This window comes from Argiope bruennichi, chromosome 3, assembly GCF_947563725.1.
Source record: "Argiope bruennichi chromosome 3, qqArgBrue1.1, whole genome shotgun sequence".
Taxonomy (NCBI): domain Eukaryota; kingdom Metazoa; phylum Arthropoda; class Arachnida; order Araneae; family Araneidae; genus Argiope; species Argiope bruennichi.
This window is the reverse complement of record NC_079153.1, coordinates 142,230,787-142,246,476: the sequence shown is the minus strand read 5'-3', so window position 1 is coordinate 142,246,476 and position 15,690 is coordinate 142,230,787. Positions and strand designations below refer to the sequence as shown.

At 28.6% G+C, this 15,690-nt stretch overlaps 1 protein-coding gene across 1 annotated transcript in view; it reads left to right on the top strand.

Moving 5' to 3' along the window:
• LOC129962746 (heat shock 70 kDa protein 4L-like) overlaps positions 1–15,690 on the top strand; it is a 61,724-nt gene that overhangs the window by 888 nt on the left and 45,146 nt on the right. Inside the window, exons 2-4 of the mRNA XM_056076730.1 lie at positions 6,601–6,799; positions 9,229–9,351; positions 11,258–11,357. Of these exons, the coding sequence (XP_055932705.1) occupies positions 6,601–6,799; positions 9,229–9,351; positions 11,258–11,357 (422 nt within the window). The remainder of the gene's footprint in view (positions 1–6,600; positions 6,800–9,228; positions 9,352–11,257; positions 11,358–15,690) is intronic.

Below are 15,690 nucleotides of genomic sequence, written 5' to 3'. Positions count from 1 at the left end.
GTTGTTTCAAATCTTATATTTCTTACTACTATATAAGTACTACTAATATATTATATAATAAAATTAATAAATATATATAGCATAAATATTGACTGTACAATGTATATTTTCTAATCACTGTACATAATATCAATAAAATTTCCTTCTTATTTTGTTTTCTGTGAAAAGCATTACATTTACATGCAATTTATTCGAATTTTTTATGTGCATCATAAACATTTCTAATTTTGCAAAGCATTATTCATATTTTGGTAGAGTATCAGAAATTGCCCTGATGATGATAAAAATGATTAATTTTATTCTATTATAGTTATTTATGCGTAAGTTGTGTAAAGTTAATAAATTAATTTTATTTTTAAGTATTTTTATCTTGCTTAGTTTCACCTTTTGGACTAGCAATTATTTTCCCTATGTAAAAAAAAGATGTTAAAAACCCAGTTAATAAATTTTTTTGGTTCTTTTTTACATCCTCTATTTCTTTTCAAAACATTACACTGTAGCGTTCTTTAACTATCGATCACTGTGGTCACCTTTTATTTATCTGCCTGTCATTTGTGGACTCCCAAGACAGCACATACAATTCTCTCTCTTTCTCTTTTTTTTATAGCTGCATTTCATTTCTTCTTCACTCTTATATCAGAAAATGCTATGATTGAAAATAAATTAAACTTAAATGATAATTTATAAGATATATGAACTGATATGATCTAGCTGTCTGCAGTAAACAAAGGTTTCATTCATCAGGTAAATTGTATTAATTTCATAATGTCAGCTAATCTTAACATATTCATTAAATTTATTGAAATTTTACAGTTATGAAAATTAAAAAATTAATCAAAAAATAACAAAAAAAATAGAAAAATCTAACAAAAATTAATGTTAAAAAATGTTTTAAAATTTGAATTAAATTTTAATGCGTAAATTAAATGCAAATGTATTTCATTTGTGCAAGACACGAAATTAAAGATTATGGCCCTTACATTTAACTGTTGAAAAAGAATAATGCTGATTGATTTTTTAAAATATGAAATTTAATTAAAATTATTTATTATTGTAATCAGGAATGAGTCTTAAGTTATGATAATTTCACATTGCACGACTAGTCACAAAGCACATATTTAATCAAATTATTGCTCATAATAGAATAAATTTACTCTCTTTAAAATAGAAGACTGCATATATTTAAAAAAAAAAAAAAAAGTAATGTCTTGGCAGTCTAAATACAGCGGAGCCATATGTTAAGAGCGTAATTTGCTCTCAAATGTTATTTGTAATGCAAAATAATCATTAAATTGAGACAATTTCTTCCATGGGAATCCACATAAAATATAACAATGTATTTAATTATTTTATGCAAACAAAAGTACAAATATTTATAATAATAATATAATTTATTATTGCTTGTCATTTATTAATGTTTAGGTTTTGTTTTTTGTTTTTTTTTCTAAAAAATTTTTCAAATACAAATATTTATTATAATAATGTAATTTATTATTGCTTACAATTTATACATGCTATTTTTACAAGAAATTTGTCTTTAGCAACTCTTCAAAATTTGGCACAAATGAGACTCGGCATTATTGTTACATGAATTTTTCATGCATAGATACTGCCTTATCAGAGTGGTGCTTCACAACATATAGTGCAATGATTTCCTATACTTTCATCATCTCCCTTATTTCTCTGGAAGGTTGTTGAGAAAGGATGGTTGTCTGTTGTGTCTATTATTTCTTCCTCTCTTGACCAAATCTCCTACCACAGCTTTTTGCTCCTACATAGAATGCATTTGCATTAGCCTTGTGGTAGTTCTGGTTGTGTTCTTTCATCAGCTCATCAATATGGTTGCAATTCACCTTTAGCCACATAATCTTCGACAGAGACTAAATCTCATTGATTAAGGCTTCACAAGTATTTGCCGAAACCCCTCAGAGTAATGTTGGATAACTCTAGAGGGTTCTCTTCAAACAATAAGGTCAATCCAACATATGACTTCATGGAGTTCCTCAACACTCATTCTGTAGAACTTTTGCTTTTTAAACAAGTCACTTTTTTCCATTTTCGTTTTGTTCATAATGCAGGAGGATTCAATGAGGTTTGGTTGTAATTTATCTACATAATAAATACATTACAAACCAAATGTAATTTTGGATTACATTTTTACCAAATGTAATTTTGGATTATATTTGTCATATATTTGTAACACATACAAGAAGAAAAACTGTAGGTAATATCTCTGTTGCAAATTAAGTTTGTTGAGGCCATTAGCTCTGAGTTTCTTGGGACAGTTTGAGATTATCATTTGGAAATATGTGTATGTTTTGATTAGAACAATAATGTTCAAAATATAAATTCACATTTAAAACATTTTAACTGAATGTTTATAATATATTTATTTTATATTTCCTTGGTTATATTTTATTATTAATTAAATTAATCTATTTGTTTAGTTAAAATATATTTAATAACTGTTTTATGTAATTATGCTTAAAAATATGTGCAATAGAAAATTCACTGCAGAATCTGTCCATATTAGTTAAAATTTCAACATTTCACATACATTTCCAACAGCATTGACAATTAGGTTGTTCCAGTTTTCATTAGATTCAAATATCTCTTAGAACAAGAAATTCATGCTTGTTAGATTTGATGATATCATAGACAAGGAATTGATCCACATCATTTAGTCTAATTATGGGTATTTATCTGAATTCTGATGTCCTAATAGAAATGATCTGGAACTCCATCATGTTTAAGTAACATTCCTGTATGAGATACTGAGAAATATTAGTAAGCAGTTTTGATAAGATATCTCATAGAGCAATGTCATATTTATGGCCATTCAGGCAATTAGATAGAATGCTCTGACTTATTAACATGTTGAACATAATGTAGAATCTTTCCAGGTATGATAACAGCAGACTCTGAATCATGTAATGATATATGTAGCTCTAAAATGATACCAGAAATGATAATTAATGTTTAGATAGTAGCTTTCGACTACTATCTAAGCTGTGCCTTCTTAATATACAGGGTGTTTATAAAGTCCCGGACCCATTTTGATGTTTAATAACTCATAAAATAATAAAGATAGATTTAAATTAATAACATAAATGGTTAAATAGACTCAAAAAGTTTCATGACCCTTGTCAATGAACTTCCACGTGTGCCCCCTTCGTCGCACGGGGAATATCAAGTCGATAGTCAATTTCACGCCAGGTAGCGACAAGCATGTCGGCATCCACAGAGCCATTTGCGCACTTTATGGCAATTAACAATGCCAGAAACATGAAAGGATGCTTCATCGGAGAACATTATGCTCTTCAGAAAATCAGCAGCATCTTCTATCCTCCTTAGCATATCTGTTGCAAAGGCCATCCTCCTAGGTCTATCATTCGGTTCCAAAACTTGAACAATTTGAACTTTGTATGCATGCAGTCTTAATTTTTTCTTAATAACCTTGTACACTGTCGAAATTGGCATATCCAATTCTGTTGCCGCTGATCTCGCAGATATTCTAGGATTGTGTAAAAATGTCTCTCTGACACGCTCAACATCAAAATCACTTGTGCAAGGACGTCTGGAACGTTTCTTATCTTCGATACTTCCAATTTCTAGAAAATTCTTTTTCCACCGCAAGATGCTGTTTTTGGATGGAGGATCTTTTTGGTAAATTCTTCTGAAATTTCTCTGTGCTTGCACTATCGATTTCATTTCTATGAACCACCATAAAATCTGTGCTTTCTCTTGTGGTGTATGCATTCTCCTTAATATCCGCTCGAATAAAACATCACATACAAAAGTACTACATAGAACAAACACATCAAAAGTAAACATAACATTGCAATAGTTGACAAAAACAAAAGAGAGAAAAATGCAATTAATAAGCAGACAATATTTAGAAAAGTACAGATATTTAGACTGGAAAATGAAATTATCTGAAATTAACCACACGCGCAGATTATGAGTTATTAAACATCAAAATGGGTCCGGGACTTTATAAACACCCTGTATATTGGCATGCTTTCTTAATATGTATTGGTTCCTTCCACATACATTTATCATCATAAAACCCACATTTTTCCAGTTATTATGGAGATGTTCAATATGTACTATAACAGGCAAAATGTGTGCATGCTACAGTATAGTACACATTTAACAGCAGAGTTAGATTGAGTAATATCTGAGCCATGATATGATTTTTTTCACCTCCAGTCTTAATCATGGCTTTCCAAGTGCGATGCCCAGAACATATTATTTTTTTACTTCATATTTTTCTTTAAAAAATTGCATTAATAATTCATTTCTTTGGTGTCTTCTTAAACTTCTGTCTACACCTCCACCCCTTGTCCCTTTTGGCTGCTACGCCATTACAGTAATAGGCAAATATAGCTAAACATGATAAATTTGCTTTTGACAGTCTTTATAATTTCTGCTAAACAGCAGTTCTATTTCAGTAAAATGAAGGCAGGTATTCTTTTTCAAAGAATGGCATAGAATCCATTTAACTGCTTTGAAAGTTTTTTATTTTCTTCAAGTATCTTCTGAGGAACAGCTTTACTCATTTCCTATCTCTGTGGTAAATGGAACTGTTAGTAATGAATCTTTGGTTTTTAGGACCATTATTAAATTACTGAATTTGATTGAGACTGTGGCATGCATTTGAACATATGCACACTAGAGTACACCGATTACTATGTAGCACCTTGAATTTTTTCGGAGCTTTGTGAATGAACTAGTACATTGTTGTTATTGTCTATTGAATTCTGGATTGCATTAAAGGCTGAATTCTAGTTTAGGGTGTCCCTTCATCATGCCAAGGATGCCACTAATGCTTAGTCATAAAAATCAAAAATAGCTGACAATAACTGTATTATTTATTTGATAATCTTCCTTTATTGGTAATTTAGTATCCTTGGTGAGGTGAAAAGGCACTCTAAACTAGATTTTACTGTCTGATTTATTAACTACAAATAAACTTCAGTTTGTGCTGTCTTAATTAAAATCTGTTAAATCCATTAGAACCGAAACACATTGGGTCAGAAGTGGGCTTGAATAATCAAAACTAGAGTAGTGATTGAAATGGGGCAAAGTTTGAACAAATCTTTGCATTTATAGAAGAAACACAGGCAGATATTTTAAATACAATGAGTGCAAAGATAAATGCTACTGCAAAGAAAAGTGATAATAAAGCCACTGAGCATAGTCATGCAGAAGAATGTAATGAAGAGAAAATGAATCCTGAAGTAAATATTAAAAGTGCTGGTGAAAGCGAAGACAAAAAGCATTCTTCTATAGAAAATGCATCAGATAATAAAAGCTGTGATGAAAGTAATAGGCAGAAACTTGATGATAATAAGAATAAAAGTAATCCTAGTTCCTAATTGAGTAGAAAGACAATATTGGATCACAGATAGGGATAGAAAAAAGAAATCTGATAGCGATGTGGTTGATATTATTATCAGATAGTCATGATATTCACTGAATAAGGCAGTGATGTTCAAAATAATAGTGAAGGGTCTAAAGTTGGATGTCTTATTGCTGAGATATTTAATGAGAGTAATGGTGATGAAAACATTTAGAGCTATAATGTAGATGATGGTATTGGTGCAGGAAGATCAGTAGAAACATTGATGTGAAGGTGAAAAAGACTCGAGGAAGGATTATGTCCAATTTTGACGAGGATGATGATGAGAAAGAAGAAATCAAGGAAGCTCCTGTAGGAAAATATTCCTAGTCTGAATCAAAAAGTGATACTTCAGAATATAACAAATCTGAATGCTTACAGGACTCGCCAGAAATTTTACTCCTCCAGTCTCTTCCAAATCTTAAAATCATTATCTCCATAATATATAAGAACATGCAACTATCTTTCATTCCCACACTTCGTCGTCCCCCCGCCTCATATTTACATTTCCTGTGAATATAAATTTTAGTTTTTAATCTAAAGCAAAAAAAAAAAAAAAAAAAAGATTTTTTTTTTTTTTTTTTTTTTTTTTTTTTTTTTTTTTAATTCCAGCAGGTTTATTTCTACAATGTTTTAACATTTTATCTATTTGGTTTACGTTGTTTGATGTACTTGTTTTTTATCCACCACTTGATTTTTAGACATATTTTGCATCCAACAATTTACGTTTTGGTTTGTGATCTTTTCTAACCTATTTCTTCCAACCAATTAATTATGAAAAAAAAAATTTTTTTTTAGCAATTTTTATAAAGTTTTTAGCATATTAGCTCACAACACTAACTCAATGGATACTTTATTACTGAATTCTTATTTCTCCATCATACATTCAGCACAGTATAGTCAGTCTTGGTTCTTGGTTCTTCCACCAATAAAGCCTAACCAGTTTTTATCTGGGATCTGGCAAATAGAATATTATCAAAATTGGTTGTCAGTTTGCTGCTATATTTTGCTTTTAATTTTATATTTAATTGAAAAATGTAGAAAACAAGATGTTTTGATTCTATTCGTAACTGCTATTTGCCATCTTGCTTCCCCCCCCCCCCTCAAAATCTTATTTCTTAATTCTATATAAATTTTAAACCTAAAAAATATATTAAAGTTGTTCTTATTGTATTACATGTAAACTTATTTTTCAGGTCATATGTTGCATTTGGTCCTACTTGCCGTGATTTAGGAACTTCTGCAAAAAATAAGGCTATAACGAATTTAAAGAATACTGTATTCAGTTTTAAAAGACTTATAGGAAAGAAATTTAGGGATCAAGCTCTACAGCATGAATTATCTTATTTGCCTTATCAAGTGCAAGAATTGCCAAATGGCAGTGTTGGTGTCAAGGTAATATTTTAGTTAATTTATTAAAACACTGCACTTATTTTATTCTTCTTTAGTGGTTTGGCTTTCTGTAATTTTTTTCCTCTATAATATTTTAATGTTTTTATATTTTAATCAAGTTGGAACTTTTATGTAAACGAATAAAAATGAAATTCAAAGATAATTTATGTGTTCTAGAATTCCAAACTACTAATTAGATTTTCTTCGAAAGTATAAGGAAACTTTTAGTGAAGATTTCATGACATTTGAATAGATAGTTATTTATTTGAAACTCTGTTTCTGTTTATAGAGAACTTTATTTTGTCTTTAGCAGTGTTGTTTTGATTGAATAAGGATATATAGTCATTTTAAGGGATTTAATTTTTTGTGAGTTGTCCCTTGTAATATTTAATTAGTATATCATTCTTTAATTAGTATATCATTCTAATTAATTACTCCTGATGAAAAAATTAACATTTTCAAGTTTTAAAGAATTATTGATATTATCTGTAATTTTTCGAACATTCCAGCCAGCACCACTCTATTAAATTTGAGAATAAAGTGTAACTTGACTAAATTACTATTAAATTACTATCAAACTTAATTAATTTCTCATATAATTGCTTTTTTTATTTGCTTAAAAATAAACAAAAAATGCTAAAGAAATAATTTTTGCTACATCTATAATTCTATATAAAATGCATTTAAGTTTTGCAGAAATATTTGTTATGCTTTATAAAAACTTTGTTATAGAAAATGTGGGAAAGAATACTTCTACATCCATTTTTTATGCAATATATGATGTCGGATAAACTTCATGGTTGCCATGTCACTAGGAGAACAGGGAAAACCAGAAGAACACAGGGAATTAAAAATCATCTACAGAAACCAGGGAAATGCAGGGGAATTTGAAAATTATCATAAAAACAGGGAATTTTTTCTTTGAGAGTTTTTTTCCCCATGAAAAAAAAAAGTAAAGATTGCCAGAGTAAAAGATTAGTCATAACTTTTAAAAATAAAACAGTACTATTCACGTTTATGTAATGTAACTCACCCCCTTTTCTCTCCCCCCCCTCCTGTATAGATTATTCCAGTTTCGATTTATTAAATACTTGTTCCTTTTCCATGAAATTCCAGAATTGCAGCTAATGAGCATATGCGAGACTTATGTAACTGCATTCAGAATAAGATACATTTCTCTGGCAAGATTAGCAAGATTCAATCTGTGGATTTGTTTGTTATTTGAGAAACTGTAAGCTTATACAAGAGTAAATTCTTTTAGAGAAATTTTTTTTTAACGATGAGCTTCTCAAAACCTGTATTTAATACAAATTGTACAGATAAAAAAAAAAATCAGTCCTGATTTTGCTGAATGAGTTCAACAAAGTCCAATTTGCATGCTTTGTAAAAAGATAATAAAAGTAAGTAATATTAAGCATTTACTTGCCATGCCAAAAGAGGGAAACATACAAGATAACATGCTAGTTCAAAAAAGTCATCACTGATATTGTAATCGGTATATAAAAGGAATACAGGAAAAGATGACACGTCAAATCCGAATTTAAAGCTGAATTTTTATGAGCATTAAAACTTGTCGAATCACATTTGTCCTTTAATGCATTCACTGCTATATCAGAAATATTTGGATATTTGATACTGAAAGTGAAATACCTAAAAAACATGCATTATCCATATAGAAATGTCATACCTTATTTGTTACAGATTAGATCATTAGCTCCATGAAACTGATGACAAAAAATCTGCTGAAATGGCAGAAATTGATGCCCAAATACTTGTATTATCAAAAATGAATAAATTTTTAAAATCTTGCTCTGTAATGCTTTGTGGTTGTTGTAAGTAACCATAAATTGTTTGTTTTATGATAACAAAAATGCTTGTGTTTTATTTCACCTGAGTCCTTAATTTTGTGTGACTTTCAGTTGGAGAGTATGGGGGGTAATAAATCCCCTGCCCCTTAATATATAAATTTTGTCTTGCTAAATTCTAGCAATATAAAAATAATAAATGAAGATTTTAAAAAAATCTGTATGTAAACATAAATCTTCTTTTAATTTGCTATTTCAAATAATGTTAAATTGTTGTTTCCTTTCCTTGCTTTTTTCGTTTCTTAAAAGTATATTCCATTATTACAAGTACATAAGTGCTATTCCCACATTTCCTCAATCTTGAATATACATACAGGGATTTTTTTTTTCTGGATTTGATTGGCATCTCTAAACCTTTTTCAAAGTTCTATAATCATCTATGATATTAGATACAAGAAATAAAGTCTGTGGAATAAACTAATCAATTTTAACATAACTGTGTGCATTATCTGTTCAAATAGATATTGTAAATTTCATGAGGCTTCCCCCACCTAAGAATATTAATTATTCTGTAGACTGTAGCATATGTTAAAATATTAGTAATGATGAATTATTTATTTATTTTAGGTTTCATATTTGGGGAATGATTCAATTTTTACCGTACAACAAATAGCTGCGATGCTATTAACTAAATTAAAAGACATTACAGAAACTGCGTGTAAAACTACTGTGACAGATTGTGTAATTTCGGTAAGTAATTACATATTGTTTTGTAAAACATCCTTCCTTTTACTATTAAGACAATACTTGCAACATTTTTCACTCAGAATTCCTATTTGGGTTGGAAAAATTCTTCTCAAACAGATAGGTCATAAACATTTTAGTCACAAGCCTTAAGTTGGAAAATAAATGAAAACTTAAAATAAACAAAAGCATAATTAAAAAGGAATTCAAATCAAATGTTATTTAAGAAATTTTTAATAAAAAATTTTCTGAAGATTTTTTGAATCTGTATTTGCTTACAAATATCTCTGAAACTAAAAGTTTAAAAACATAATGATGGTCCCTATTTTAAAAAGTGCAGTTTTAGAAGAGAGGAAACAATGTATCTAAACTACAAATGAAAATCAGACAGAAAAAAAATGATATATTTATTAAATTTTGTAAAGAATTGTGTTTAATGCATGTATACTTTTCAAATTTGTAATAGAATGAATGTGTAGTCTCATTATTAAAATCGTTTTCTTTTAAAATAATTAAGTTTTAAAATGTTCTTTGTCATTTTTCACAAATATTTCTGAAGCATCTGATTTCTACCTTTGAATCTGATTATAATCATTAAAAAAAAAAAAAACTTGAGCTTAAAAGGTTGATGAATATCTGTATTTTATATCTTCTTGAGTCAGAAAAACAATATTGGAAATTATCTCCATTTTTGAACACAGTAACTAAAAAAATTATTTAGGCTTTTGTTTAGATGGTAATGGAAAGCATATTTTCCTTTCTTTCTTTTCATAAAAAAAAAAATGGAGATGCTTACACCTACACTCTCCCATTTCAAAACCAGTAATTTCAATTATGTATTTTTGTCAGTGGTAAATCAAAAGAAAAAATTAAAAAAACATCCTTATTTTTGGCATTCTTTATTTAGATTTACTCTGTTGTGATACACCTGTAGCATAAATTATGCTAAAAATTACATTTTTCAGAAAATTTTACATTATGAAGGTTATTAAATTTAACTAGTCACCTTTAGAAACTATCTGGTTTGCTGAGACTATTAATCATATTTTGTGTTTATGATTCCATTAAATTTTCAGAAATTTAAGTGTTTATCATTTTAATTGTCTTGCATATGTTCTGTTCTTTATGTACATGAGCCTTTATAGTGGTGACCAGTTGCATAACAATGTAACAGTACTAAAATTGTAAACATTTTGTTCATTGATCTTCTAACTTTCACAGTATTATAATTTCATTTTTATATTCATCTTGTAAACTACACAAATTTTAAATCCAGGATCTTCTTATTAGCTATCAACATTGGGAAAAAAATCATGTGATTAAATATTTGATAAAACACTGGAATCAGTCTGAATCTGAGAGTAACAATTTAATCATCTGTTAGAAATAGATAAACAAAAACTTTTAAAAAAAATTGCCAAAATTCAGGGAAGATGTACATGGATATCAAATTAGTAACAATAAAAAAATAGTGATTTTTTTAATTTTAAGATGAAATAAAAATTATTTCTCTGTTGTAATATTTTTGGAAATAATACTGAAAAATGTCAAAACTTCACTTAATTTTTAATTAAATTAAAATTTCAAAAAGATCACTACAAAGTGCATATTTATACCTTCTCAAGTATGAATTCACCAAGTTTGGTGACTCCAAGTCAAATAGTTTGGTCTCTAAAATGTCAACACACATATTCATCTTTATTTACAGAACAGATGAATTGCAATTTTTTATTTATTTATTATTGCTTAGAATTAATATTTGAAAGTGTTAATATTGTGAATTATTTAGCAGTTTTCTAAAATGCAATGCTCTGGTTATGTATGCTATTATTTCCTTATTTGTAATTAATATTTAATAATATATATATTTGAATGACTTTATTTATTCTTTAAAGTTTTAATATATTTTCAGGTTCCTGTTTTTTTCACTGATTCTGAGCGTAGAGCCATGCTGGATATTTGCCAGATTGCTAATTTAAATGTCCTTCGCCTTTTGAATGAACCGACTGCTGGTATGTGTGGGTTTGGTTTTTAACTTTTAATTGCTGATGTAGTCTTGTGCAGTTTGCACCATCTGATCCTATGTGATACATTTTTATTGTCGCCCATACATTCCCAATCCTCATTCTCATTCCATCCTTCACTAAAATAAGGCATATTCAAGTAAACTCCTTTTCAAGACCATTTATTGCATTTCTGATTACACCTAGAAAAAAATTGCACTGGAGGATATTTTTGAAAAATCCTTCAAAAACATATATATATCATCAAACCTTGTATAACAAGCAAAACAAAATATATATAAGTGACTCATTTAATGAGTGATATTTCATAGAAAGTGATGCTGCATGCTGGATTAGCTTGTACATGCCTATCCAATTGTATTGACTGATGCTAGTCAGTCAAGCTTGTTTGAAAAGAACCTTTATATCTGTATGAAAGTTTTTGTGGATACCATTGCTGAATGTGATTCTAAGAGGTTTGACTAGTGTCTTTGGAGCCTTAATCGACAAGATTTTTTCCCTGACCAAGATTGTGGGAACTAGAAGTCAATAATGACATTGATGGGCTGCCGGAAGAGCATAGCCAGAACTACAGAAGAGTCCATAAAACTATACTGTGCACCACAGTAAAAAGCTGTGAAGATTTAATCAGGAGAAAAAGGAATAATAGAGAAAACAGAGCAATAATTTTCCAGTGAAATAAGGAAAATGCTGAAACCATGGGAAATTATTACTTCATATGTTGAGAAGCATGGCCCTATTAAGGCAGTAGCTATGTGTATTACGAATTCATTTAATGATAATGTTATGTCTCATTTTTGCTAAATTTTGAAATCTTGCTAAAAATATGTGTCTGTGGGGGGGGTCCTTTTTTTTCCCCCAGAATAAAACACATTGTCTTATTTTGTATAGATTCCTATACAGAAATTGTTTTGCTAGTAAGATTGAGGAACTAATTTTGCTTTTTTGATGAGTTACCACTGTAAATATCCTAAAAGAGTAAAAAACTATGTTCTAATAATTTTTTTAATGCCTTAAATATAGTAGTTAGGCATATATCTCCACCTGCTCAATTTAAATATGGTAAACAATTGTATGACAATATTTTGGCTTCTCTTGAGTTTTTTTATGAAATTTTTATATGACCATCATATTGAAAAAGTAGGAGTAAAATGTTTCCTTGCACTTATCTGTAAGCATATTATTTCGTGTTCCTATCTTCAAAATTTGCTAAGATATTAAGAGACTCATTTGTTGATTAGACCAGTTGATTGATAGATGAATTTTTGATATCACAGGCAGATTTTTCATTTTGCATTTCAAGAATGATACACATATCATAATAGGTTTATTATAAAAGTAGAATCAGTAAATAATAATGAATTTATTGTTATTATTTTTTAAAAAAAACGGTCAAATAATGCATTAATTGAAATGCTTAAAAAAAACTAGTTTGAAATTAGCAATTTTGAAATTTATACAAAGTTTCATTCTTCTAATAATGATTGCATATATGTAATCAAATGAATCACTTGTGATATCAAGACAGGCTTTTTGAATTCATTGGCAAAGCTATGCTATGTCTACAAAATTCAATAAGGGAAATCGACAGCATGAATAAAAATAAAGAGGCATGAATAAAAATAAATTTGAGAAAACTTAAGAGACCCTTGTAAGCTAATACACCTGTTACAGAATTTCGCATTTAACCCTATTCTTATAGCTGTTGTGTGATGAGGAAGAGTATCATGTAATTGCAACTACTTGTGTGGAAACACTCCAAATGTAATAGATTCAATAGTTCAGGCAAAAGGTCATTAATTGTTCTTTGTCATTGTATCCTTGGTTTAGCAGCAAAAAGAAAAAGACAAAATAGCATTGCTCTGAGAATTTTAAAAACAATATGTTTCTTTAAACATTCAATATCAGTGCCTTCCCCCCTCAAAGGTCGAAAAATTACAGCCTTTTGATGCCTCAGGGTTATACACGATTTCCTGTAATGGGTCTATGAGTGGTACCATTCTGAGTTTTAGTCAGTTAACTGTGGAATTTATTTTATAAAGTCAAACCATGATGCATATACACGCTTGCAATCCAAATGGTTGCATAAGGGTCCAATGGTTGCAAAAAAAAAATCATTATAAAACAAGTAAGGTTTTATTTTTATTAGATAAAAATTTGCTCTTCGTTTGGATCAAAATGAAGTGTATACATGTCAAATGCACTTAATTGGCTAATATATTTGTAATGAAAGCTGGGTGCTCAAAGATACGTTTTGGTGTGAGCTGGATTTCAGGGCAGTTTTTACAGTAAATGTATAATCTTGTTTTGTTGGGATAAATTTTCTTGCCTTTATAGTGATATATTCTTAATCTAGTTGTTATGGAATTTATGTTTCTGGGTCAGTTGAAATCTATGGCAAGTGACTTCAAGGTACAGATTCACAAGTCTTCTCCTGACCACTGTATTTGCATCTGCAAATGTGATCGTGTACTGGATTGTTCAAGGTTTCTGGCTTCTTTAGCAAAGAATCAACACAGCAACATTCAATCTGCAGAAGCAGTGGGGTGATGTTTAGTCTACCATACTTGAGTTTGTTTATTATTTGAGAAACTGTGATATTATTCAAAGGTAAATTCTTTTAGAGAAAATTTTTTAAACGATGTGCTGCTCAAAATCCGTATTTAATATGAATTGGACAAATAAAAAAAAAAAAATCAATCCTGATTTTGCTGAATGAGTTTAAGAAGATGTATTTACCATGTACTGTTCGCTTTGTAAGATAATAAATCTAATTAATACGGGAAAACAGGCATTTACTAGTCATGTCAAAAAAAGAGAAACATACAAGACTACATGCCAGCCCAAAAGAGTCATCATTAATTATGGACTTAGTATCTAAGGAAGGAATACAGGAAAAGATGTCACATGAAATCCAAAAATAAACCTATTTCAAATTTTTAGTTCAAGAACAATAATTTAAAGCTGAATTTTTATGGACATTAAAACTTGTTGCATCGCATTTGCCCTTTAATACATTCACTGCTATATTGGAAATATTTGAATATTTAATACTGAAATTGAAATACCTAAAAAATGTACATTATCCTTTTAGAAATATAATATCTTATTTGTTCCTGATTAGTTCCATGAAACCGCCTACTGAAAAAATCTTCAGATGTGGCAGAAATTGATATCCAAATACCTGAATGATCAAAAATGAATAAATTTCTTTTAATCTTGCTTTGTAATGTTTTTTAAAAGTAATAAGGTATATTAAATGTGTATCATGATAACAAAATTGTTTTGTATTTTATTTCACCTGAATTCTTAATTTCGTGCGACTTACAGTTAAGGAATACAAGAGGTAATATATGAATTTAGTCTTGTTAAATTCTAGATAATAAATAAAGATAAATGGTCTTTTTTTGTATGTAAATATAAACTTTCATTCAATATGCTATTTTAAATAATAGCATATTAACCAAAAGAAACTAAACTATTACTAAAGAAACCAAAGTTCTATCACTTTCTTCTTATCTCAGTAATACCATAAAAAAAAATTCCTTTTTAGACTAAAGAAAACTTTGTTTATTTATAATTTCTTATCTTTGATAATAAAGCAATAATTTATAAACGTTTGCTATGTGTTGCACTATACTTTTTAAGAAAGTTTACTTTACTTTTAAAGTTTACTTACTTACTATGAAAGAATACTTTTAAAATTAAGGTATTAACATAAAATCTGAACTTATTCATTGCAAAAGTTATTTTATTTTGTTTTATTATGTTGATAAATGATTAAATATTGTGAAAAGGTAGGCCTAGAATGTAAGAGACATTTCTATGTCACAGCTTGTTCTATGCTTTCATCTCGTAGAAGGATTGTTGAAGATGTGTATTTGCAACATCTTTAAAAAATAACTTACTCTTCATTTTATAATAAAGAATTATTTTTTAATTGAGTAAAATAATCAAGAGCATATTACATTTGATTTAAGAAACCTCAAATATAAAAAGAATAAAAAGGCATAAGAGAGAACTTAGATGGAAAATGTTATGTCTGAACAGTAAAAGTTTATTTATTGTATTGTTTTTTTTTTTGTTGTTGTTGTTGTTGTTTTTTACTTTTATGCCCCCCTCCTTTTTTTTTTAACTAGACTCATAGTGTAGAAAAATTCCAAAGCAAATTTTTGAGAAATATTTAATTTATACTTAGTTCATTCACATTACCACTTATAGTTATTTTATTGCATTAATGTAAAATGTTGTATGTTGTCATCTAATAATAACTTATATTCACAATATTTTGTTGTTTTGAATCTTTCCTGTACGGGAAAAA